General features: G+C 44.1%; 1 protein-coding gene across 9 annotated transcripts in view; it reads right to left on the bottom strand.

Moving 5' to 3' along the window:
* Positions 1-13,339: 13,339 nt before the first annotated feature.
* The window catches only part of ano5a (anoctamin 5a), a 205,644-nt gene continuing 191,507 nt past the window's right edge, over positions 13,340-27,476 (bottom strand). For all 9 annotated transcript variants that reach the window (XM_043705404.2, XM_087996280.1, XM_087996279.1 and 6 more), the window contains 3 exons: positions 25,209-25,381; positions 23,876-23,981; positions 13,340-21,836 (listed from right to left, as the gene is read on the bottom strand). In XM_043705404.2, the coding sequence (XP_043561339.2) occupies positions 21,612-21,836; positions 23,876-23,981; positions 25,209-25,381 (504 nt within the window). In that variant the 3' untranslated portion in view covers positions 13,340-21,611. The remainder of the gene's footprint in view (positions 21,837-23,875; positions 23,982-25,208; positions 25,382-27,476) is intronic.

The raw sequence follows: 27,476 nt of genomic DNA, 5'->3' as shown, positions 1-27,476 counted from the left end.
GTCTACACCTGAAATTAAATCCCAAAGGAATCGGAGACTAGAGGTCCTGCCCATAAAGAGTTTCAAGCCAATCGGAAGGTTATATTTTATTCATTCATATTATTTGGTCACTGTTTGAACTTATTGCTTATCCTTAATTGTCTGGACAAAGCTGGTGAACTGCCTCTTGGATTGTTGTGGTCCACGTGATGTAGATTGACCCAAGAATGTTCTAGGGAGGAAGTTTCAGGATTTTGAAACAAAGGCACTTAAGGAACAGCATATACTTCCAAGTGAATGATTTGGAAGGGAAATTGCAGGTAGTGATGTTCCCATGTGTCTTTGAACATTGCCCTTCGAGATGGAAGTGGTCATGAATTGGAAGGTGTTGTGTGAGGAGCCTTGGTGAATGTCTGCAGTGCATCTTCTAGATGGTACACGTTGCTGCTACTGAGTGTCAGTGGTGGAGAGAGTGAATACTTGTGGATATGGTGTCAGTCAAATGGGCTGCTTTGGCCTGGATGATGACAAGTTTCTTGAGTGCTGTTGAAGCTGCACTGATCTGTGCAAGTGGGGAGCATTCCATCACATTCCTGACTTGTACTTTGTAGATTGGCTTTGCGGTGACAGGAGGTGAATCACTTGCTGAAGAATTCTCAGTCTCTGACCTGCTTATGAACCCATGTTGTTTTTAATGGCTGGTTCAGTTCAATTTCTGCTAAATGGTAAACAACAGGATGTTGAGAGTGAGGGATTCAACAATGGTGTTGCCATTGAATGTCAAGGGCTGATGGTTAGATTCTCTTTTGTTCGAGATAGTCATTGTGAGGTGCGAATGTTACTTGCCACTTGTCAGCTCAAACCCAGATATTGGCCAGGGTCTTGCTAGATTTGGAGATGAGTTGCTGTAGAATCTGAGGAGTTGTCAAGGGTGATAGGCATTACACAGTCATCAGTGAATGTCCCCCACTTCTGACCTTCTACTGGGGGAAGGTAATTAATGGTGTAGCTATGATTGGTGGTGTTCATGACCATATCCTGAGGAACTTCTGCAGAGAGACACAAAATTAAGATGACTGACCTGGATTATAAATGACCTGGATGAGGGTGGGTTAGTAAATTTGCAGACGACACTAAGGTTGGTGGAGCTGTGAATAGTGAGGAAGGATGTAGTAGGTTGCAGAGAGACATAGATAGAATGCAGAGCTGGGCTGAGAGGTGGCAAATGGAGTTTAATGTGGACAAGTGTGAGGTGATACACTTTGGACGGAGTAATCGGAATGCAAAATACTGGGCTAATGGTAAGATTCTTGGGCGTGCAGATGAGCAGAGAGATCTTGGTGTCCATGTACACAGATCCCTGAAAGTTGCCACCCAGATTGACAGTGTTGTTACGAAGGCAAACAGTGTTTTGGCCTTTATTAATAGAGGGATTGAGTTCCGGAACCAGGAGCTTATGCTGCAGCTGTACAAAGCTCTGGTACGGCCACACTTGGAGTATTGTGTACAGTTCTGGTCACCGCATTATAAGGAGAATGTGGAAGCTTTGGAAAGGGTGCAGAGGCGACTTACTAGGATGTTGCCTGGTATGGAAGGAATGTCTTACGAGGAAAGGCTGAGGGCCTTGAGGCTGTTCTCGTTAGAGAGAAGAAGGTTGAGAGGTAACTTAATAGAGACATACAAGATAATCAGAGGGTTAGATAGGGTGGACTGGGATAGCCTTTTTCCAAGTATGGGGATGGCAAACACGAGGGGACACAACTTTAAAGTGAGGGGAGATAGGTATAAGACAGATGTCAGAGGTAGTTTCTTTACTCAGAGAGTAGCAAGGGTATGGAATGCTTAGCCTGCAACGGTAGTAGATTCGTCAACTTTAAGTCCATTTAAGTCGTCATTGGACAGGAATATGGACGTACCTGGAATAGTGTAGGTGGGATGGGCTTCAGATTAGTATGGTAAAAACAATGACTGCAGATGCTGGAAACCAATTCTGGATTAGTGGTGCTGGAAGAGCACAGCAGTTCAGGCAGCATCCAAGGAGCAATAAAATTGACGTTTCGGGCAAAAGCCCTTCATCAGGAATAGAGGCAGAGTACCTGAAAGGTGGAGAGATAAATGAGAGGAGGGTGGGGGTGGGGAGAAAGTAGCATAGAGTACAATAGGTGAGTGGGGGAGGGGATGAAGGTGATAAGTCAGGGAGGAGGATGGAGTGGATAGGTGGAAAAGAAGATAGGCAGGTAGGACAAGTCATGGGGTCAGTGCTGAGCTGGAAGTTTGGAACTGGGGTGAGGTGGGGGAAGGAGAAATGAGGAAACTGTTGATGTCCACATTGATGCCCTGGGGTTGAAATGTTCCAAGGCGGAAGGTGAGGCTTTCTTCCTCCAGGCGTCTGGTGGTGAGGGAGCGGCGGAGAAGGAGGCCCAGGACCTTCATGTCCTCGGCAGAGTGGGAGGGGGAGTTGAAATGTTGGGCCACGGGGCGGTGTGGTTGATTTGTGCGGGTGTCCCGGAGATGTTCCCTAAACGCTCTGCTAGGAGGCGCCCAGTCTCCCCAATGTAGAGGAGACCGCATCGGGAGCAACGGATATAATAAATGATATTGGTGGATGTGCAAGTAAAACTTTGATGGATGTGGAAGGCTCCTTTAGGCCTTGGATGGAGGTGAGGGAGGGGGTATGGGCACAGGATTAGCAATTCCTGCGGTGGCAGGGGAAGGTGCCAGGATGGGAGGGTGGGTTGTTGGGGGGCGTGGAACTGACCAGGTAGTCACAGAGGGAACGGTCTTTGCGGAAGGCGGAAAGGGGTGGGGAGGGAAATATATCCCTGGTGGTGGGGTCCATTTGGAGGTGGCGGAAATGTCGGCAGATGATTTGGTTTATGCGAAAGTTAGAATGGTGGAAGATAAGCACCAGGGGCGTTCTGTCCTTGTTACGATTGGAGGGGTGGGGTCTGAGGGCGGAGGTGCGGGATGTAGACGAGATGCGCTAGAGGGCATCTTTAATCACTTGGGAAGGGAAATTGCGGTCTCTAAAGAAGGAGGCCATCTGGTGTGTTCTGTGGTGGAACTGGTCCTCCTGGGAGCAGATATGGTGGAGGCGGAGGAATTGGGAATACGGGATGGCATTTTTGCAAGAGGTAGGGTGGGAAGAGGTGTAGCTGTGGGAGGCAGTGGGTTTGTAAAATATGTCAGTGTCAAGTGGGTCGTCATTAATGGAGATGGAGAGGTCCAGGAAGAGGAGGAAGGTGTCAGAGATGGTCCAGGTAAATTTAAGATCAGGGTGGAATGTGTTGATGAAGTTGATGAATTGCTCAACCTCCTCGCGGGAGCACGAGGTGGCGCCAATGCAGTCATCAATGTAGCAGAGGAAGAGGTGGGGAGTGGTGCCGGTGTAATTATGGAAGATGGACTGTTCTACATAGCCATCAAAGAGACAGGCATAGCTGGGGCCCATACGGGTGCCCATGGCTACCCCTTTGGTCTGGAGGAAGTGGGAGGATTCGAAGGAGAAATTGTTAAGAGTGAGGACCAGTTCAGCCAAACGAATGAGAGTGTCGGTGGAAGGGTACTGTTGGGGGCATCGGGAGAGGAAGAAATGGAGGGTTTGGAGGCCCTCGTCATGGCAGATGGAGGTGTAGAGGGATTGGATGTCCATGATGAAGATGAGGCGTTGGGGTCCAGGGAAACGGAAGTCTTGGAGGAGGTGGAGGGTGTGGGTGGTGTCTCGAACATATGTGGGGAGTTCCTGGACTGGGGGGGGTAGGACAGTGTCGAGGTAGGTAGAAATGAGTTCAGTGGGGCAGGAGCATGCTGAGACAATGGGTCGGCCAGGATAGTCACACACCAGATGGCCACCTTCTTTAGAGACCGCAATTTCCCTTCCCACGTGGTTAAAGATGCCCTCCAACGCATCTCGTCCACATCCTGCACCTCCACCCTCAGACCCCACCCCTCCGACCATAACAAGGACAGAACGCCCCTGGTGCTCACCTTCCACCCTACCAACCTTCGCATCAACCAAATCATCTGCCGACATTTCTGCCACCTCCAAACGGACCCCACCACCAGGGATATATTTCCCTCCCCACCCCTTTCCGTCTCTGCAAAGACTGTTCCCTCCGTGACTACCTGGTCAGGTCCACGCCCTCCAAAAACCCACCCTCTCATCCTGACACCTTCCCCTGCCACCGCAGGAATTGCTAATCCTGTGCCCACACCTCCTTCCACACCTCCATCCAAGGCCCTAAAGGAGCCTTCCACATCCATCAAAGTTTTATCTGCACATCCACCAATATCATTTATTGTATAAGTTGCTCGCGATGCGGTCTCATCTACATTGGGGAGACTGGACGCCTCCTAGCAGAGCACTTTAGGGAACATCTCTGGAACACCCACATCAATCAACCACTCTGCCCTGTGGCCCAACATTTCAACTCCCCCTCCCACTCTGCTGAGGACATGGAGGTCCTGGGCCTCCTTCACCGCTGCTCCCTCACCACCCGACGCCTGGAGGAAGAATGCCTCATCTTCCGCCTCGGAACACTTCAACCCCAGGGCATCAATGTGAATTTCAACAGTTTCCTCATTTCCCCTTACCCCACCTCACCCCAGTTCCAAACTTCAAGCTCAGCACTGTCCCCATGACTTGTCTTACCTGCCTATCTTCTTTTCCACCTATCCACTCTACCCTCCTCCCTGACCTATCACCTTCATCCCCCCCCACTCACCAATTGTACTCTATGCTACTTTCTCCCCACCCCACCCTCCTCTCATTTATCTTTCCATCCTTCAGGCACTCTGCCTCTATTCCTGATGAAGGGCCTTTGCCCGAAATGTCGATTTTATTGCTCCTCGGATGCTGCCTGAACTGCTGTGCTCTTGTCGCACCACTAATACAGGTTCGGATTAGTATGACAGGGCGGCGCAACATCGAGGGCTGAAGGGCCTTTACTGCGCTCTAATGTTCAACAATTACAATCATCTCAGGTGGCATGGCGACTCAGTGGTTAGCACTGCTGCCTCAGCACCAGGGACCCGCATTTGATTCCATCCTCCTGTGACTGTCTGTGTGGAGTAGTACATTCTCCCCATGACTGTGTGGGTGTGCTCTGGTTTCTTCCCACAGTCCAAAGATGTGCGTGTTAGGTGGATTGGCCATGGGGAATGCAGAGTTACAGGAATTGGGGGGTCTGGTTGGGATGCTCTTCAGAGAGTTGGTGTGGACTTGATGGGCTAAATGACCTGCTTCCACACTGTAGGGATTCTATGATCTCGTTTGTACTGGGTATGACTCTGACCAGAGAGGAGTTTGCCCCCATTTCCCAGTGACTCCAGTTTCTCTAGGATTCCTTGATGGTATACACGGTCACATGCTGCACTGATGTTCAGGGCAGTCACCCTTACTTTCGCAGTTTTGGGGGTGGGGGATCTTACAGTCAGTCGCACCATGGAGGAGACCATGACTGCTCCCGGAGACTTCCTCAGGATACTACAGGGTGAAGTTTCTCATACATAGTTTCTACATTCAGTTCAGAGGAGTACAAGGGTTTTATCACCCTAACTGAGATGCCAGAGTTACCATCAGTACCAAGGAACAAGAACATTGTTTCATGTTGGGGTCTGATCTTGGGTTGCAGGATTTCACCAGTATCAGAAGGAAGGTCAGGGGAGTTAGTGTTCAGCAGATGCAACCTCTGCCCAATGTCCAGTTCTGTCAATTGGATTTGCAAGAAAAACCATCTCACCTCCTGAGTTAACACCATAAGGCACACATGCAGCTGGGTTCACTCCTGTGGCTTGGGGCCTATAAGTATTTCTTTATTTACTGCCTGGAAGTAATTCCAGTGGTGGAAAAGTTAGTGTGTTTTGGGTACACCCACATCCTGCCTAATTAAATACCTTTCCTACATCCAGTATTGATCTTTTGGCTGCAGAACTTTCTCCATCTGTGTGCTTCAATCAGTTCTTTTTTCCATCTGATTGACTCAAGAGACAGATCATCACTTGTCCCGTTCACACAGATCCCTGATCCAGTGCAGAGCTCTATGTTAGATTTTGATTTCCAGCACCTCAGAGCCCACAGGGAGACTGTGGTCAAGTGCATGTGCATTGATGGTCAATAGCATGCTGCAGAACCCAGGCCAGACACGTTTTCTCAACAGCTCAATGCAATGTTGCCTTTTGAGAAATATCAGCTTGAAAGTTACTGTTCGGACAAGTCCCACATTCACAATTCAGTGGCTCACACAATCTACACAATGAATGCTGAAGGTCATTTGTAATAAATCTAGATAGAAGGCAAAGCCATTACACCACTAGACTTTTTTTTGTGGCTAATTTTATAAACTGACAATTAAAGTGCATTCAGGCACATGATTTAAAACAGGTGTCACTGTTTAAATTAAACATGTCTATCCCAGGTCAAACAGTAGGATTAGATAACAGCACAACAAAGTCTCAATTGACGCACCTTAACCCATTCAATTCATTCTATTTGTGTCACAGGGAAGGTGATTCTTATTCCCTTGCCTGGTCCAATAATGAGGACAGGAAGTCATATTGGCAGGTGAGGGAACTTAAGGTGTGGTTGTATCAAGTTGATTGATTTGGTCTTCATTCAGGGGGGTGCAGCATTATTGCCTGACAGTGCTGCAGTTGCAATAGACCCAGCAGGAACTCCAGTCACTGATAGGTCGCCTCTCCCATGCTTGCGAGGATTTGGGGCTGACTATGAATCTGAAGAAGACTAGTGTCCTGGGACAGGACACAGAGACACTGCCGGTCATCACCATCGATGACTAAAAACTCAATGTTGTCCATCAGTTTACATACCTTGGCTCTACCATCACTGACAACCTCTCCTTGGACACAGATATCAAAAGAGGATTGGGAAAGCAGCCTCAACTCTTGCTCGCCTCATGACTTGAGTATGGACAAATCCCAAGTTGACAGTGAAGACAAAACTGTCAGTTTACAATGCCTGTGTCATAAGCACACTGCTGTATGGCAGTGAAATGTCCCAGACAAGAGAGGAGACTAAACACCTTCCACTTGAGGAATATCCGTTGTATCCTGGGCATATCCTGACACAGAGTGTCCAATGCAGTATTCCTATCTCTCGCTGGCCTTCCCTGTATGTATACTCTGCTCAGGCAGCAGAGACTGCGCTGGCTGGGCCACGTCCACCACAAGGAGGATGGATGCATCTCCTCTATGGAGAGATTGCATCCAGGAAGAGACCCACTGGGTGTTCCCAGTTGCGCTACAAGGATGTCTGCATAAGGGGACATGAAGGCACTTGATATTGTTACGGAGTCCTGGGAACAGCCTGCAGCTGACCGCATGAGCTAGAGAAGGACCCTGAGTCAACCCCTCAACACAGGGGAAAGGAAGCTGATGAGCGCTGCAGCAGACAAGCAGGCACGAAAGAAGGAGTGCAGCAGCTCTCGCAGATCAACGACCACATACAGATGTGACCTCTGTGACCGGGACTGTCACTCCAGTATTGGTTGCTCCAGGGAAGCAGAAAGCTAGAACAACGAGGATGCAACCCATGGTCAGCCATGACTGAAACGGGTCTCATTCACTCGTGGGGAGGTGGGACCCATTCATGAAGAATTGAGAACAAGAGGGCATAGATTTAAAATGTTTTATAAAAGAAGCAAGTGTGATATGAGGAAAAACTGTTTCACACAAGAAATCATTAAGGTCTGGAACACACTGACCAAGAATGTTGTAGAGGCAGGTTCAATCGAGGAATTCAACAGGGAATTAGATGATTGTCTGAAATGGAGATATGTAGGGAGTGTTCTGGGGTGGAGACAGGAAAATGGCACCAATTCAATTGCTCACTTGGAGAACTGACAGAGACACCATGGTCTCCTTCTTTAAAAATCAGGGATGGCACATTTAAAACAGATGAGGTGACATTTTTTCTGAGGTTGCTGAATGTTTGGAATCCTCTGAAAAGGTGGTGGAAGCAGAGGTGTTAAATATTTTTAAAGCAGAGGTAAATAGATTGTTGTTAACCAAGGCGGTGAAATGAGCTCAGGGTCAGCAGAATTGTGGATTTGAGGTTACAACCATCATCTTTTTGAATGGTCGACTCATTGCTCCTTGCTCCTACATTTGCATGTTTGTAGGTGGGACTTGTACAAGACAGAGAGATGAGCCATATCACTGAATCTTGAAGGAAGTTCCTATTGAAACATGGATGCACCAATGGTTATCCTTCAAAATTCTATGAATGGTTCCTTCATAGTGGAAGGTATTTAAGGAGAAAGATAAATGAAGAATGGAAATTTATAATACCTATTAGTTCTACATTATGCATTGGGAAAATGTTAGGGAAGAGGTTTGATAACTGGAGACTTAGAAATTAACATTAATATTGGCCAGAGTTAAAGTAGATGACCGCTAGAATCGGGGATTGTCATCTCAGAATAAGGGTTCACCCATTAGGACTGAGATGAGGATGAATTCCTTCATTCAGAGGTGATGAACATTTGGAATTCTCTACCCCAGAGGGTTGTGAAAGCAAATCTTGAGGAACATCATGACAAGAAGATAGATTTCAGATAACGTTAAAGGGATATGGGGATGATGTGGGGAAGTGGCACTGAGGTACAGTCATACAATCGTAGCGTCATACAGCATGGAAACAGAATCTTCGCTCTAACTCATCCAATCTTACCAAGTTTCCTCAACTAAACTAGTCCCATTTGGCCCATATCCCTCTAAATCTTTCCGACACATGTACCTGTCCAAATGTCTTTTAAATGTTGTAATTGTACCTGCATCTACCACTTCCTTTGGTAGCTCGTTCCATATACAAACCACCATGTGTGTGTGAAAAGTCCCCCCCCTCAAGCTCCCTTGACTGAATGGGAAAGCAGGCTTGAGGGGCTGAATGGTCTGCACTTGCTCCTAAAACCTATTATGCACCTAACATTTCCTGTTTGGAGGTCAAGATCTGAAATATTTTTTCAGGGTTCCTTTCCGTGATATTGCCAAGATCTGCAGGATGCGTTGAGAATTTTCAGTTATTTGAGATTTCCAACAGTTGTAGTATGCAGCTTTTAACTTAGAAAATGCTTTTGGTTTGTTAGGTAAAGACAATGAAGGTTCAGTTCCACACCAAATAAATCTTGTTGAAACAGAGACCATGTTGAGACACGTGGAGGGACAAACTCACATCTGGACTACTCAAAATTCCTCAGACAGCTCATAAGAGATCAAAAGGAACAGCAAGTATATGAAAACAATACAAGCTGCAATTCTAAAGGTGCTCTGTGCCGATCAGTATGAGTGGTGATTTGCCAAAGAATGTAGGACGACAGTGTTCAGTTTAATGGAATGCAGCTGTATTTGACATCCAGACAGGAATCTAACTATGCCTCCATCCAACTGAGTAAAACCAGGGCATTTAATGTTGTGTGTCTTAATCTGGTATTAACTCACCGCTTGTACTGAGAGATAAATTCCAGAATGTCTATTTGCTGGAAGTTGTTATTGAAAACTTCCAACTGGGTTGGATTTGTCCTGTATCTTTTGTGTCCCGGACACACCTGGGCAATTTTCCACATTGTTGGGTAGATGCCAACATTGTAACTGCACTGAAAGAGCTTGGCTAGGGGAGCAGTGAGTTCTGGAGCACAAATCTTCAGTACTCTCGTCAGCATGTTGTCAGGGCCCAGAGCCTTTGCAGTATCCAGTGACTCCAACTGTTTCGTTTGCAAAATAAGCCATATCAGACTCAAAACTTTAATTCTGTTTCTTTCCATGTCAGAGTTGCTGAGTTTCTCCAGCAATTTCTGTTTTGACAGGAATGCAAGTCTTTCGTTATGGGGCATCCCCATGAGGTTAGTTGTCGGTGGGTGCAATGTTTGGAGGTTAGAGTTCCTGCCTTGGGCTGGGAGCATATTCATAATGTGGTCAAACAGGTTGACTATAAACCTGCATATCTTTCCACCATACACCAATCTCAGAGGTTATGTGTGGGAGACATTCCTAGTTAGCCGTATGATAGTCAGGAAAAGTCATAAAATGCCGACAATTATAAACAGGTCCAGGCAGTGGGCTGTGGAGGGGGTCATTTCAGCCTCTTCTGAGGATATTTTTGAGCCTGGGTCTCAATAGAGAGGGAGTGCGTGGTGTTCACCAACACTCTCGTTGCCTTCAGGGATAGGTGGGGAAAGCTTGGGGTGGTTTGCATTATTACCCCTTCCAGCTCTATTTTGATTTAATCCCTACCCTCCCCCTTCACTTTTTCTTTTCCACACAGCTTTGCCCTGAGTGGGCTTTGCTTGGTGTTGGCTCCCCAGCCACATGAGGAGTGTTTTTCCCTGATGATGGAAATATTGAACAAAATTATTTGCACAATGGTGTTGAAAAAAATAGAATCTTTTACAGTGTGGTAGCAGGCCATTCAACCCATTGGGTCGACACTGACTCTCCGAAGAGCATACCACCCAGACCCAAACACTCCTGCCCTATCGCTGTAACCCTCCATTGCCTCTGGCTAACCCACCTACCCTGCACATCACTGGACTCTATGGGTAATTTCCCATGGTCAATCCACCTAACCTGCACATCTTTGCACTGTGGGAGGAAATCCAGAGGAAACCCACGCAAATATGAGGAGAATTTGCAAACTCCACACTGTCTCCCGAGGGTGGAATCGAACCCACGTACTGGTGCTGTGGGGCAGCAGTGCTAACCACTGAGCCACCATGCTGTCCATGCCCCTTTCCTCTGCAAATTGGACCCTCTATCATCACTATTCACAGCTTTAGAACACAACCTATAAGTAAAAGTGCTTGTGGCCACAGCCGTTTGGATTTCTGGGAATGTTATTTGAGTAGAGAGATCTTGTGGATCAGATTGATACCAGCAGCGTGGGGTTTGACCCCTATTCCAAAGGCCATTGGATCAGTGATCTGCTCTTTACCCACACTGGAGATTGATTCCGATCTGCCCTCCCTTGTTGAACAAATAAAGAATTGGGTCTAATAGCAGCGGAACCCAAATCCCATCGAGGTTGGTGCATTCCCTTTCTGATTAATCTTCACTTAGAATCATAGTGATGTACAGCATGGAAACAGACCCTTCGGTCCAACCCATCCATGCTAACCAGATATCCCAACCCAATCTAGTCCCACCTGCCAACACCCGGCCCATATCCCTCCAAACCCTTCCTATTCATATAACCATCCAAATGTCTCTTAAATGTTGCAATTCTACATGTACCACCCGCTGCATGAAAACAATGCCCCTTAGATCTCTTTTATATCTTTTCCCTCTCACCTTAAACCTATGCCCTCTAGTTCTGGACTCCCCGAACCCAGGGAAAAGATTTTGTCTATTTATCCTATCCATGCCCTTCATAATGGGAGGGAGGCGAATGTTGTTCCTCTTTTCAAGAAGGGTAATAGAGAAATCCCTGGCAATTACAGACCAGTCAGTCTTACGTCTGTGGTCAGCAAAGTTGTGGAAAGAATTGAGAGATAGGATTTATGACTATTTGGCAAAGCGTAGTGTGATTAAAGGTAGTCAGCATGGCTTTGAGAGGGGCAGGTCATGCCTCACAAATCTTAGAGCTCTTTGAGGAGGTGTCAAGACAGGTCAACAACAGTCGAGCAGTGGATGTGGTGTATATGGACTTCAGCAAGGCATTTGATAGGGTTCCCCATGGTAGGCTCATTCATAAAGTCAGGAAGGATGGGATACAGGGAGATTTGGCTATCTGGATTCAGAATTGGCTGGCTGACAGAAGGCAGAGAGTGGTTGCGGTTGGAAAGTATTCTGCCTGTAGGCAGTGTTGAGTGGGGTTTCGCAGGGCTCTGTTCTTGGGCCTCTGCTGTTTGTAGTTTTTATAAATGACTTGGATGAGGAGGTTGAGGGGTGGGTTAGTAAATTTGCAGATGACACAAAGGTTGGAGGTGTTGTCGATAGAATAGAGGGCTACTGCAGGCTGCAGCGCAACATAGACAGGATGCAGAGCTGGGCTGAGAAATGGCCGATGAAGTTCAACCTGGATAAATGCGAAGTGATGCATTTTGGAAGGTCAAACTTGAATGCTGAATATAGGATTAAAGACAGGATTCTTGGCAGTGCGGAGGAACAGAGGGATCTGGGTGTGCAAGTACATAGATCCCTCAAAGTTGTCACCCAAGAGGATAGGGCTATTAAGAAAGCATATGGTGTTTTGGCCTTCATTAAAAGGGGGATCGGGTTTAAGAGCCGCGAGGTTTTGCTGCAGCTGTACAAGTCCCTGGTGAGACCACACTTGGAATATTGTGTCAAGTTCTGGTCGCCCTACTATAGGAAAGACACAGAGGCTTTGGAGAGGGTGCAAAGAAGGTTTACCAGGATGCTGCCTGGACTGGAGGGCTTGCCTTATGAAGAAACGTTGAATAAGCTCAGACTTTTCTCTCTGAAGAGAAGGAAGAGAGGAGACCTGATCGAGGTGTACAAAATAATGAGAGGAATAGATAGAGTCAACAGCCAGAGACCTTTCCCCAGGGCAGGATTGACTGGTATGAGAAGTCATAGTTTGAAGATATTAGGAGGAAAGTATAAAAGAGACGTCAGAGGTAGGTTCTTTATGCAGAGAGTTGTGAATGCATGGAATGCATTGCCAGCTGTGGTGGTGGAGGCAAGGTCATTGGGGACATTTAAGTGACTGCTGGACATGCACATGGATAGCAATGAGTTGAGGAGTGCATAGGTTAAGTTACTATATTTTACATTAGGGTTAAATCTCGGCACAACATCGTGGGCCTAAGGGACTGTTCTGTGCTGTACCTTTCTATGTCCTAAAGCCATGTTGACTATCCCTAATCAGTCCTTGCCTTTCCAAATACATGTACATCCTGTCCCTCAGGATTCTCTCCAACAACTTGCCCACCACCGAGGTCAGGCTCACTGGTCTATTGTCCCCTGGCTTGTCATTACCGCCCTTCTTAAACAGTGGCACCACGTTAGCCAACCTCCAGTCTTCCAGCACCTCACCTGTGACTATCGATGATACAAATATCTCAGCAAGAGGCCCAGCAATAACTTCTCTAGCTTCCCACAGAGTTCTAGGGAACACCTGATCAGGTCCTGGGGATTTATCCACCTTTATGCGTTTCAAGACATCCAGCACTTTCTCCTCTGTAATATGGACATTTTGCAAGGTGTCACCATCTATTTCGCTACTTTCTAAAACTTCCATATTCTTTTTCACAGTAAACACTTAGTACCTGTTTCCTCATGCCTCATCCCAAAACCTTACTGACAACCCTGCAATCAAACTCTCACCACAGCACCAGTGGTAAATCAGAAGTCTGAATGACAGAAAAAAGCACAAAAGCTGAATGAGTTGCCGTGACATTGTAAAATGTTTTATTTAATTTGTAGTCAGGTAAAAAGCAGATGTGTTATACAAGTATTCTGAATAATCAAAGTTGTGTCATTTGAAAGGCAAATAGTCTTATGAGAAACAATCTCCTGATACTGGAAATCAGCAACGTGGAATATCATCTGCAATGAAGTTGTCATTAGAAGGAGAGGGAGAACCAGAATGAGTGCAAAAAAACAGGTTTACAAAAATACACTGTACAAATTAATGATGAAAAGCAGCTACTCACAGGCATGTAACATTTTTCCTTCATTGAAACAAAGTAATAAACATATAACTGTAGCCAATATGCATGAAATACTTGGACACATTTGTTTCCCCCAAGCGCCAAAGTCAACAATGCTCAGTCTGGCTGCCTGGAATAGGCAAAATCCCTCTCTAACGGGGTTCACAAGGTAGGGCAATACTGATCTGTATAGGAACTGTAAACATATATGGCTTTATTGAGTTCTTTGTGTGTAAGGCATATTTTCCCTCTGTGCAATGTTAAAGGGAGTTATTTGACTCAACTGTTTGAGAAAGCAGCAACAGTCTAGTAAGGGACTTGCAGTTTTCATTTTTGCCTGAATGCACTAAAACAAGTTGAGAAAACCAGTTTCCAGGAAGAGGATAGGTTTGATGCGCCTGCAATGGTCAGATGGGAAGTATTTTGAAAGAGAATGTTGCATGGATGTGAATATTTTAATGTTTTTTGATGTTTCCTTTGAAGGCACTGAAGTTTTTTTTTAAATCTATAAAAGCCTTTTATAGCAATAGTTCATGGCTAATTATGCTGAGTTCATGATTTATAGTTCAGTGTCCCGGCTTAGTCTATTCTTTTCATACAGATTAGATGCAGGTACATTTAATATTTACAACAGTTATGGAAATATTATACTCAATACATGCTTGTATCTCACTTTACACAATACTAAAGCCTACAGCTCAAAACCCTTCAGAATCTCGTGACTTTGATGCATTTTAAGTTTTCACTTCTAACTGTGGGGGGTGGACATGCATCAATATTTGATTATTTCTATAATGCAAAGGTTAAAGATATTGAATAATATTTGCAGATTAAAGAATCCTGACTCATTTCTCTCCTGACACCATGAGAGTACAGGATAAGCACTTGCACATGAGAATTCATTTAGAATTTGCCACATAATGCATCAACTATTATTTTCCCCCGGGCTCCCTGCCAGCCTACAAATGACTAGTCGCATCACAAATTTCTCAGCCGACTAACTAGTGTTCAGTGTAAAACTATTGAGTAACGTTCAAGAAGTATGGAAAGGGTATCTCATAGATGCTGCATGTAGAATGAAGATGAATCTACAGGAACCAGCTCATCCTTGCATCGCTAGACCAAGCAGATTTCTCTAAGTGGCAGATTGCTCTTCAGATGAGTCTAACACAGCACAACAGAATGATTTTTATGCTGAAATACAGCAACCATCTGGTCAGGGGCAGGTATCCCACCACATCTGCTTGTGTGCCACTGAAAATTGAATCAGTCAACAAGTTGACTTCTCAATTTAGCAGCAAGCCAGTTTTGCTACAGCAAGCACAGAATCTGAAACAAACAGAGAGAATGCTGGAGAAATCTGGAGAAAGAAATGGAGTTAATGTTTTGAGTTTGGTCCTACTCCTCTCCAGAACGATAACTGTTTCTTCACAGATGCTGCCAGACCTGCTGAGTTTCTCCAGCATTCTCTGTGTTAGTTTTAGATTTCTAGCATCTGCAGTATTTTGCCTTTGGGGATTTTCACTAGTCTGATGTTACTGTGCATTTTGATTCTTGCACATTGAGAATTCTTATATCTTTGGTTTTGCGTTTCCATGTTAATGATAACTGATTTTTAAAAATATATATATAGTTCTGAGTTATCACTGCAGTAAATCAAACTGCTTTCTAGGTAGAATCCCCACAGTGCTGAAAGATGCCACTTAGCCCATTGTGTCTGCACTGATTCAACTCCCCTACCCTATACCCATAATCCTGCATTTCACATGGCTAACCCACTTTGCCTGCACACCTTTAGACACTATTGGCAATTTAGCATGGCCAATCCACCTAACCTACATATCTTTGGACTATGAGAGGAAACCAGAGCACCTGGAGGAAACCCACACAGACATGAGGAGAATGTGCAAACTCTACGTAGAGACTCGCCTGAAGCTGACATTGAATCTGGGTTCCTGGTGCTGTGAGGTAGCAGTGCTAACCACTAATCCACCGTGCCGCCCTGTACTTTACAGATAGAGGTTTACAAAAATCTTTTAAGAATTTCAGAGTGTTAATTCACAAGCCATGAGTTTGTGCGGTTTCAATTGATTTGATCAACTTTAAGTGAAATAAATTTTCAATTCTTTTATGTCTATGTTGTTCAGTCAGGACACATTAAGTGGCCAGCAGTGTACAATGATGAAGTAAAACTGTAGCTTTAAAACCTATGGGTTTTATTAACAATCAGAATATTAATGATGGCATCTGAAACAGAATTTAAAATAACCATGCCTCTTAAAAAATATTATAGTAAAAAGTTAGCCAGTGTTCCCACAGTGATAAGGGCAATTAGAAGAAGCAAATTTTGTCAATATTTATGTTACCTGAAGCTGAGATGGCCCTGCAGTGTGTGTTTTTAATCGGGATGTGGGTGTGTGTGTAAAATAGGACAGCTGCCTGGCCTGCTAATTTCCGTGTCCACCTCGAACTTAGCCTCATATTACAGAGGGTGGGCAGGTGGGCAAATTAGCAACCTTACCCAGAAACTTTAAGTAAATAACTAAAGAGTCAACCAAGCTCATTCAAAGGTCAATTGACCACGATAAATGCTGGCATGATCCAATTACAGCTGGAGTGGGCAGCTTTGTTCATAAATGCCCACATGAAGAAAAGTGGTACTGACAAGAGCACGGTGAATCATTTAGGGAGGTTCCCCATGTCCCTACCTGACAGAATCTGCCAACCCCACTATGCTGTCCTTGGATTCTAGGATCTCTCCCACCCTCATAGCTCAGGACCTGCCTTAGGAGTGTGAGGGGGGAGGGGGTGGTAGAGAGGCGGGGAGATGTGCAGGGGCTGCAAAGATTCTCTTTGGGCCCTCTCCCTGCAGTGACCACTACTCAGCCCTGGTGTTGACGGGAGTGATCAGATTGACTGGCAATCCATTTTGAATAAGATCAGAAAAATCCAGAGAACCGCAGACGCGGGAAATCAAAATCAAAACCAGAGATTGCTGGAAAAACTCAGCAGCTCTGGCAGCATCGGTGAAGAGAAAGCAGAGTTAATGTTTCAGGTCCAGTTCTGAAGAAGGGTCACTGGACACAAAACCCTGCTGTCTCTCCACAGACTTTGCCAGATGTGTTGAGTTTTTCCATTCAGTTTCTTTTTTTTAATTTCAAACAAGATTAGTCCTGGTTTTAATGGCAAGAATGATCTTCAGTCCTTTTTCACAGTACCATGTCTATTATGTGACCCAATGGTTTTCATTCACAAAACAAAACACATATGGACTTGCAAAGGATTTTTAGAACTTATAAAACTTCTAAACTTCTAAAGCAAGTTTACAAAATAGCTCTAAATGCAATGAAAGAAAACCTATGATAGCAGATGTAAATGCTGAAATCATTGAATTCTTGGCGGTGAGACTGAAGTACTGTTGAAATCATCTTGCTGCAGCAGCTAATGGGAAAAGGAAGAGTAATCCTTGATACATTATACACAGCAGAGTGCGGTCTTATGTCTTTGCTATTGATAGCTTCAGCTACTTTTGCCTCCATGTCTGAAGGGTCAGGAAAGATGTCTGAATCCAATTTGAGGAGCCAAATGGAGATAGGTTTATCAATCCTATGGACTTGGGAATTTTGAGGATTCTGCAATTGACAGCAGAAGAAATTCTTGATCTTAGAAAGAGAATGTTGCCGGGATGGGGGGGATTGCTGAAGGGACAAGATGTGGTGCAGAAAGACTCTGAACAACTGATGCGTGGAGGGGAGATCCATAGATTGGAGGTTCACAAGAACAAACCATAAATGTACTCAAATGATGGGCAAGTGAGGATTTTCACTGTTTGCTTGTGATGATATACGTAATTTGTATTGACAACTTCACTCCCCACTCCCAGTTCCTGTGAATATGGAGAAAAGTGGAAACAACCTTACTTGGGGATACCAGTCACTGATTCACTTCTCTGCTCCCTGGTTTGCCACAAGATGGGTTACGGTTAGATGTGTCCACTATGCCAACTTTGCCAACAGCGGAAAACATGTCCTTAGCTCTCAGTTCCTACCAATTTTCTTACAGATGCTCACGGTCAAAAACCCCCCATGGCAGATCAGCTGGTTGGGTGAAAAGCTCAGTGCTAGCCCTGAGTCCATGAACGAGGGTCACCACTCACCGCCCCCGCAAAATGGGAATGAATGTTAAATTTAACCAGCAACTTCGAGGAGGCAATGGTGCCCAGGTTACAGCCAGTGCACTTCACATTCTTGCCTTTACTAGGGTGCAATGTCTTGATAAAGATCCTCCTAATGATCTACAGCAGGAGACTCAGTCAAACATGACACCAACATAGTGGTGGATAGCCACATCTGTGCCACTGACATTGGTCAGTCCATCTCCTCACTCCTCTCATCAAAACTGCACGGCCCGAGTTTTCAGCAACGACTGTTTTTTACTTAAGGGTGGCTTGTACGGTGTCCTCTAATAGACATTTTCCACTGGTACTGGCTTTACTGCAATCAAAAAGACTTAAAATTAAAACTGCATTATATATTTAAAAAGAATTCTGTGCTTGGCAATTGCCTATGACCTGAAGTCAGTTTTTAAAGATTATGGTCTTTGGAAAAAAAAGTGATTGAAACTGGGGACTAGATGAACACATTTCTACTTCGACTTTGTGCAAGTCTCTGAGGAAACTAGAACTCTGACTGGATTAATGTGGAAGCACACCTCCTAGAAGTTTGTACAGCAAGTCCTCACTTAAAACTCTGATTACGTCCCTTAAACTCATAACTTTAAGTGAAACAACCTTAAGTGAATCATTGATTCCTATGGGAGCCAATGTTAAAGTCTGAGTTAGGTTCCTTTGGGCAATTTCTTTTTAGCCCAAAACAAAAAACATGTTGAAATATTGTACCATACATGCACAGCACTGTACATTCACAGCTGAAATAACTTGCAAACTAAAATAGAACACAGAATATAAAGAAAATCAAGATCTTTACAGTACAATACAGTATTGTTCAAAATATTCTTAAAATACAGTACCTTAGATTGACCAGGTGCCATCCAATCGTGGAGGATAGTCAGTGCAGAGAGCCCACCAACTTCCACCAGTAAATGGAGCCCATCAGGACAAGTTTGGAACCTACAGGCGGTGTGGGGGAATGGTGAACTGAGTGGCCCAAGAGGCAGACAAAGGCAAGATTATGAGGGGGTGAAGGGGGCGATGGGGAACAGAGATGGCAAGCCAGGAGAGGGATGAAAAGTGGTTTGGGGGCAAACAGGGGACAAGACCCACCACAAAGGCGAAGGAAGTAAAGCCAGGGGGAAGAAAGCATGGGGATGTAACTGCATCAGGTTAGGCTGGAGGTTAGGGGACAACTATGTGATACCAGGATTGTGAATGTAAATCAGAAGAAATGCAGGCCTTAAAAATAAAACAATGTTAAAGTGAACACATTGTGCCAGATAACTTAAAGCATGGATTTAGTGTGTGAAAAATACGCTTTGCCAACAACTATTTTCCTTTCATTAAGACCGTACTGACCTGGGAATAATCACAATCTGATCCTCTATTTTACATATGGCCCATTCACAGGTAGCAACAAAGAAAACCTTCCCCTGGTCTATTGGACTAGTTACTACTCAATGCACTCTTCCTATTTACAAAATAACAGTCATACCAGAATACATCAGAAATAACTCAGAGAAGGGTTAATCAGCCTAATCAAACAAAAACTGCAGATGCTGGAAATCAGAAACAAAAACAGAAATTGCTGGGAAAACTCAGCAGGTCTGGCAGCATCTCGGGAGAGAAAGCAACGTTAATGTTTCGGGTCCAGTGACCCTTCAGAACTTTTTGAATAAGGGTCAGTGAACCTGAAGCATCGCTTTTTCTCTCCCCAGATGTTGCCAGACCTGTTGAGTCTTTGCAGCAATTTCTGTTTTTGTTTATCAGCTTTAAAAGCTGAATTGGATGGGTTGTCGCATGAGGTAAGATTGGGCAAGCTAGGCCTGTTTTGGCTGGGGTTCAGAATAAGAAATTCGATTGAAACCTATAAGATCCTGAGGATAAATGTTGACAGAATTTAGAATCTCATGGGAGAATTTAGAACTAAAGATCAATGTCTTCAAGAAGCCATAGTCCAATTAAAACAGAGATGAGACAAAAGGTTTTTTTTTCTCAAAGTGGGTCAAGAGTCTTTGGAACTCTCTGGAAACAGAGTTTTAATATATTTTTAAGGCAGCCGTGAATAGTTTTTTTGATAAGCAAGTGTGTTGGGGGGAGTGAGGGAAGAGTATTGGGGCTTACGATTAGATCAGATATGATTTTATTAAATGGTGGATCAGGCTCCCCATGCTTATGTTTGTGAATTTATTTTGTTTTTCAGAGAAAAGGTCGTTTTCATTCGCACCTTGGTGAGCCTACGTTTGGGTAACGTACGATCTCTGTGAGCTGCCTCCGTGATACCACATGGGAGGGTGGGGGTCTCCCCCCAACCCTGCTGACCTTTCGGTCCATCTCTGGGCTTTCAGGAAGGAAAAGTTCTTGGGGAACGGGGAATGGCACCATGTCAGCCCAGTCTCAGAAGCTCGCTGGAGGGACCTTACCTCAAGATACCATGGGGTAGATTTTATGTCAGGCAGGTTTTTGGTAGGGGGGGGGGGCGTGCATACAAAATATGCTGAGTGCCCATCCCACCTCCTTCCCACCCATCCCGATCCCATAATACAAAGGAGGGAATACGTTGCCCTCTAGGATGCCTGCTCTTTGGCCGATTGAAGCCAGTTAACTGCCCGCTACACTGGTATTTCACAGCTTCAATCTAGCTCCACTTTCAAGACACACTGGGCATTGGCAGGTGGCCAACGTGTCTAGGCTCTTTAAGAATATCCTTCTTTGATGTCTCTTTATGTCATCCATAGCATGTTATTGCTGCAGGATCGGCTTTTTGAACGTCCATTTGTCTGCTGGCACAGGTTGGGACATCTGTGATTAGAACACACTCACTCCACACCTATTCTGCACTCCAAACAGCCACCTCTTTAAAACATCTTTCAAAGAAGGTTTTAATGCAACCTCCGAGTGTAAATTTTGATTCTAAACTAATTGCATATTTCTTGACTTGTCATTGAAACTAGAGCACGATCCAACATTGTAGCAATAAAGAGGTGTGTAGCATTTAGCTGTGGCGGTATTACAATAAACTGATGGCTTTTTTATTCAGCATGTGCATAAAGTTAAGAATTTTGAACAACCATATCTTTGACACAAAGAAGTCTTTTCTTATAGCAATCTGCCCAGACATTTCCTGTGTGAATGGGTCATTGAGATTTCAGTAGTTACACTATGTGCATTGGTGTCTCACAGTAGTTTCCACTTTAGATTTCATAGAACATGACTTTACTTTGTAAGTTATTTTGTGTAAGTTTTGTTTCATTATGTTACAGACAGTACTGTCGGTCTGATGAAGGTAGATGGAAGAGAAAAGGCGGCGAAGGAATAAAAAGAGACAAGAGACAGAAAAGGAGCGGCCGAGAGAAGATAAAGCAAATATGATGGAGTCAACAACCAAAGGAGTCAAACCAAAAAACATTGCACCTGATCACAAGATTGCATTGGTTCTCATTCTAGATCAGATAAGGTTTAACATAGATTTATAACTGATATCTTGACATTCTTCATTATCCTATATGTGAGCTTTTCAACAGGTCAGTAATGTTTTGGACGGTTTAACAGTCAGTGTTTCCTTGACAACAATAGAAGTGTTCATACGTCAAAGGAATGGCACAGCCAGGGAGACAACAGGAACTGTTAATTGCCAGGTTAGAAAACCACTCTCAACTGTTGCTGCACCAAAAGCATTAGCTCAACAACTTGACAGCAGCATCGTAATTAGTTGCAGCAACTTCGCCATTGCTGGAACTGTCGTCATAGCAGGCCGTTCCTCGCCAAATAAACAAATCAATTTGCTTTACCATGGCAGACACATGAGTCCTTTCTCGCTGCGTTTTAAAGCTGGACTATAACTGCTCGCTCAGCAGTTCCACCTTTTCTGCCTGCACGGAGACTTCCTTGTTTCCAGCACAATTCCCTGAGCCAGCAAGTGTCTCTCTCAGTTTATTGAGCTCATACTCGTGCAAAATCTTCTGCGTTAAATACTTCTCCCGTTTTATCCGAGCTTTCACCTCACTCGGGACATCCGGAATCAGTGCAGCGATTGCAAACTTGACCAGGAAAACAACATGCTGGAAGTGAACAGCAATAACAAAATAAAAACCATAAATAAATCCACATCTACAGCACCGTGGACCTAGTCGGATAAACAGAGAATATTAGAATTCAACAATGAAAGTCATTAGCATGATGTTTCATCTGGGGGTTCAGGGATAGAAAGTTTCTGAGTTCTATAACACCTAACAATATCCTAGGCACTGGTTAATGTGCTCCAGGGAACATTACAGGCCATTTTGCTATAACGTGAGTTTTGTTAGCCCTACTTCACTATAACGCGATTGACGAATTGGGGCCATTGTTTCTAAAGTGTGAACTTTTATAACGTGTGTTGGCTGTAACATGATTATAGTGCCAACATTTTAATCGCTGTTTCTAAAGCGTGATTTTTCTATATCACGGGGTTACACAAGAACGTAAACATCACATTGTAGAAGAACTATCTGTATTCCGAAATAAATATTCAATGTTTACTTGTTTGAATGGTAAAGGTGGAAAGGATGTTTCCTGTATTGGGAAAATCCAGAATTAGGGGCCACTCATTAAAAAGAGAGGTTGGGTGAATCTCTTTTCTCTCAGAAGATGCTAATCTTTGGATCTGTCTTCCTGAACAGGTTGTGGGAGTAGAGTCCTTGAATATTTTTAAGGCAGCTGTAGATAGGTGCATTTTAACCAAAAAAAAAACGTTATCGGGATAAGTGGGAATATCAATGTGAGGTTACAATCAGATCAGCCATGAATGGCAAAGCAATTGGGAACGTGTCTGAGTACTCTCTGTAGCTTCTGCTTTGTACATTTGTGATGAAGAAGTTGCATTTAAAGAATGACATTTGGCTGCTTTACTGGAGTCAATGTGTTGGCAGTAAGATTCCAGAAACGAGCGGTTTTGAAATAATGACTTAGAGAGATGTTTGTTCAGAAACTATGACAGCTCCATAGCCCTTTTCATTAACATACAGAATCATTGATTCTGTACAGTGTGGAAGCAGGCCATTCAGCCTATCGAGTCCACAGTGACTCTCTGAAGAATTCCACCCAGATTCATTCCCCCCTCGCACCCTCCCCCAGGGCTAACCCACCTAACCTGCACACCTTTGGACTGAGAGAGGAAACTGGAACACCTAGAGGAAACCCAAACAGACATGGGGAGAATTTGCAAACTGCACACAGTTGCCTGAGGGTTGGATTGTACTTGGTTTCCGGGCACTATGTCAAGAAATAGATGTCGTTCTAAAAAGATTTCTTCACCTAATCTAACCTGCCAAGACGGTTTACAAATTTAAAACTGGAGCTATTTTCACTAACAGGGCATCATTATTTCATAGCTCCAATTTAATAAGGCTCAACCTGGTGAGCGAACAGCTGAGCAAGATGAGAGGGAGCTGCAGAATTTGCATACTATTGAAGTGCTGGTAAATACACAATTCTATTAAAAAATATATTCACAGGTTATGGGTGTCACTGGCCTGCACTTTTTGCCCGGGAGCAGTTAAGAGTCAGTCACATTGCTGTGGGTCTGGAGTCACATGTAGGCCAGACCAGGTAAGGTTGGCAGATTTCCTTCCCTGAAGGAGATTAGTGAACCAAATAGGTTTTTTCCACTTACAATGAACAATGGTTTCATTAGACTCTTTAACCCATAATTGTTTGTCTCCAGAATTTTTTTTTATATTCTATGGCAGAATTCGAATCCACATCCCCAGAACATTAACCTCAGCTTCTGGCTTAGTAGCTTAGTGATAATACCACTTGGCCATTGCCTCCCCATCTGAGTAAAGGTGGCAAATTTCAGATGGTGGGAAATTAAGCCTGCTGACCTTCTCAGAGGCAGCTAGCTTCAGGGTTATACTGTGAATATTAATCTCACTCATCTGAGGGAGTAAACCAGTGTCAATATGAATTGACATCAACAAACTGTTAGTTAATCAAATTCCTTCCAAATTAGAAACCACAATCCTATCAGCCTATGTGCTCAGCAGCTTTAATAATATTTTTTCAAACACTTGCATTTCACAATCAGAGGTTAAACTCTAAGAAGAGATTTTAATGATACCTCTAAGATGATAATGAATGCCATTTTTGCAGCCAAGATATGCCAGAACTGCATGTTGTGCTTATACTCTGATGGATGTCCTGCAGGGTAACGATAATCCTTATACCTGCACATTTGAAAAGGAAACATCTTTGTGAAATGAAAAAAGTCTCATTCAGTTTGCTATCAATAACAGCAACTTTTGACAGTGGTCTGAAAATCAAAACACTTCAGGTCAAAGCAGCCCTGACTCCCACACAAGTGATAATCAGAATTCCCCTCTAGCCAGACAGACAGGGGGTGTGCATGGGAACCCTGTAGAATCCCATTGCAGCAGACTCCAGGGGAATGGCCTGGGAAAGTGAACTTTCCCCCTGTACAACCTCCTCACATCTGCAACCCTCCAAAAGTCTACACTTAATTTGGAGAAGTTGGACAGTTCTGATGAAATTGAGTAATTAGTTACCCAGGAAAGGTTAGACTATTAAATGCAGAGTCTATCCCCACGTTTATCTCATTCAAAACCCACAGATCCCTTAAAAACCTAGATATCGATCCAAGAAGCCCTTTCCTGCTCCTGATACACATCTCCCCAGTCAGTAGCACCCACACCCTCATCTCTGCCAGATTAAGTCCCAATTCTGTGACCCAACCAGCAAACGCATCCTGTTGCCAAAACTGGAGCAATCTCCACCAGGACGCAACCTGACCCCTACTCCCCCTGCAGACCCTAACTGGTCCCCTAATACTAGAGCGAACCACCTACAGTCATTATCTGTCTGCCCAATCCTCAGTGGACCCACCCTGAAAACCTACCTGCCCCCTCCCTTCTTATAACCTGCCTTCCTACCCCACCCTTATTAACTGTCACCTTACATACCTGGCACACAACCCACTTGGCACCTTACCCTCTATCCCTCTGGCACCCAACCATCCTGGCACTCTTAATATCACACCCATTTTCTGCATACACTGTTTGATAGCAGCTGTCACAGTGACTCTGTGCGATTCCTGGCCTTTGAAATTCAGGATGTAACAGCTGCTGTGAGCAAAGGGGCACGGTTGGCCTTCCTCTGACAGTTCTGTGCTGTGAAAGTACTGTCACAATGGAAGTACAGTTCCACATTTCAGCGGAAGCGCATCTCAGAAATGCGGAGCTCCCTTCCTTCATCAACAAGGGCAGTAATGTCAATCTGAGGGAGATTGCCACTGGCAGGAAAATCAGGCCCATTTTCAAACTTTGTCAAAAGAACTAGATTGTTCTCTTTCGTTTAAAAATACATTTATAACTGAATCACCATTGGTAATCCACTTACCCGCAAGAAGGACATAAAAGTGTTTGTGAAATCCTTACCGGCAAGTGAGGATTTCTGAATTTCTTTCCAAGTTGGGGTGTATCTTTGAAACGCTGGCGATTGACAGACTGTTGTTGATGTAGCCTTGCATGGGTAGTCGAGGATTTTCAGAATAAGCATACATGTAAACTAAACGGGGAATCATATCTGAGGTAAAAGCCACAATGAAAGCCTAAAAGAATTTGAAAGGAGGAGTCATGATTGTAGTACAGGGTAATTGCATATTTCTACATAAATAAACCATTTTTTGAGAAGTTAGATATATTAACGGGATGGTGAAAACCTTACCAATTTGAACACTCATTATAATATTATTCCCAAACTAATTTGTCCTACACTGCTAACATGTAATTTATTGGAAAAAGGAAATAATATCTCACACAATTATACTACAATGAAAAAATTAGTTAAATTCCGCCCATTTTCCAGCATCTAATTGTGAAAAAAAAAAAATCAGTCTTCTGGAAAGTCCCTTAAAGCATTTTTAGGAAAAATTGGCAAGTTTTTTTCCTTCATTGTTCAGCTTTCTCTCTTCTCTAGGAGATGTACCACCAAATCGTAATTTGTTTTGGGTGCTTATGTTTAAAGGATTGTGAAAATTAGTTTATTTGAAATAAAAACAGAAGGTGCTGCAGAAACTCAGCAGGTCTGACAGCATCTGTAGAGAGAAAACGGAGTTAATGTTTCGAATCTATTGATACTTTTTCAGAACCTCAGGGTCACTGGACTTCACGGGAAATATTCAGTTTCATATTTCCAGCATCCACAATATCATAAGAAATAGAAACAGGAGTAGGTCACTTTGCCCTTCAGCTTGTTTTGCTATTTAATGGGATCATGAGTGATCCAAATTTCCTCATGTCAGGAAAATGGGACATTTCCCTTTAATCCTTGACTCCCCTGCAGATCAAGAACTTATCTTAGCCTTGAATAAAATCAAGGAATCTATCCCCACAGTTCTCTGTGAGGAGGAGTTCCAAAGACTCTCAGAGAAGAAATTCCTCCTCTCTCAGTCTTAAATTGGTGCCCCTTTTTTCTGAGACTATGCCCTCCAACCCTAGACTCTCATGTGATGGGAAACATCCCCTCAGCATTTAACCTGTTCAGCCCCTGAAGAATCCTAAATGTCCCCATGAGATCATCTCTCATTCTTCTAAGCTGCAGTGTGCACAGTCCCAATCTCTTTAGCCTTTGCCCATAGACAATCCTCCATACCAGGGATCATTCTAGTGAACCTACTCTGAACTGCCACCAACTGAAAGATACCTTTATTTAAATAAGGGGATGAAACTTCTCCAAACATGGTTTCACCAGCACCTCCTACACAATTGCTGCAGGAATGATCCCAAAATCAGAGATGCCTGTCATTTCAATAAACCATCAGGTATACTTGCCAACATTTCTGTCCTGGGGTGACTGTGATGTTCTAATGAAACACAATGTATTCTCAAAAAACAACATCTAATTTTCCAATTAGATACTCGACAGCCTCAAGGTCTCAACATTGAATTCAAAACCTTCAGAGACTGATTACTTTATACATGCCCTCTATTTTTCTTATATTCTCATTCAACCCCCTTCCCTAAGTTTGTAACTTGCTTACTGTGCACTCAGAAGAAAGGACTAATTCCCTTCTTACGCACCTCAATACACATCCTTTATTCATCTATTATTTTTCTCTCTTCACTATTAACAACCCATTTTTCTTTTTGACTGGGCCACTATACATTTGCTTAAAAATGTGTTGCTGGAAAAGCGCAGCAGGTCAGGCAGCATCAAAGGAACAGGAGAATCGACGTTCGGGCGTAAGCCCTTCTTCAGGATTCCGGAACCCTCCAACCACAAGGGTTGAACTCAGATTTCTCCAGTTTCCTCAATTCCCCTCCCCCCACCTTGTCTCAGTCAAATGCCTCAAACTCAGCACCACCTTCCTAACCTGCAATCTTCTTCCTGACCTCTCCGCCCCCACCCCCACTCCGGCCTATCACCCTCACCTTGACCTCCTTCCACCTATCACATTTCCAACGCCCCTCCCCCAAGTCCCTCCTCCCTACCTTTTATCTTAGCCTGCTGGACACACTTTCCTCATTCCTGAAGAAGAGCTTATGCCCGAAACGTCGATTCTCCTGTTCCTTGGATGCTGCCTGACCTGCTGTGCTTTTCCAGCAACACATTTTCAGCTCTGTCAAAAAAGAACCTATTTTCCAATTTATTTTCATTCCAAAGAGTCATGTCAGACTCGAAACATAAACTATTTCTCTCTCCAC

The sequence above is a fragment of the Chiloscyllium plagiosum genome, unplaced genomic scaffold, assembly GCF_037043375.1.
Source record: "Chiloscyllium plagiosum isolate Xiang-an unplaced genomic scaffold, Cpla_swu_hap1 HiC_scaffold_18, whole genome shotgun sequence".
Lineage (NCBI taxonomy): Eukaryota > Metazoa > Chordata > Chondrichthyes > Orectolobiformes > Hemiscylliidae > Chiloscyllium > Chiloscyllium plagiosum.
The sequence above is the reverse complement of the archived record's forward strand: the minus strand, read 5'-3'. Positions and strand labels throughout refer to the sequence as shown.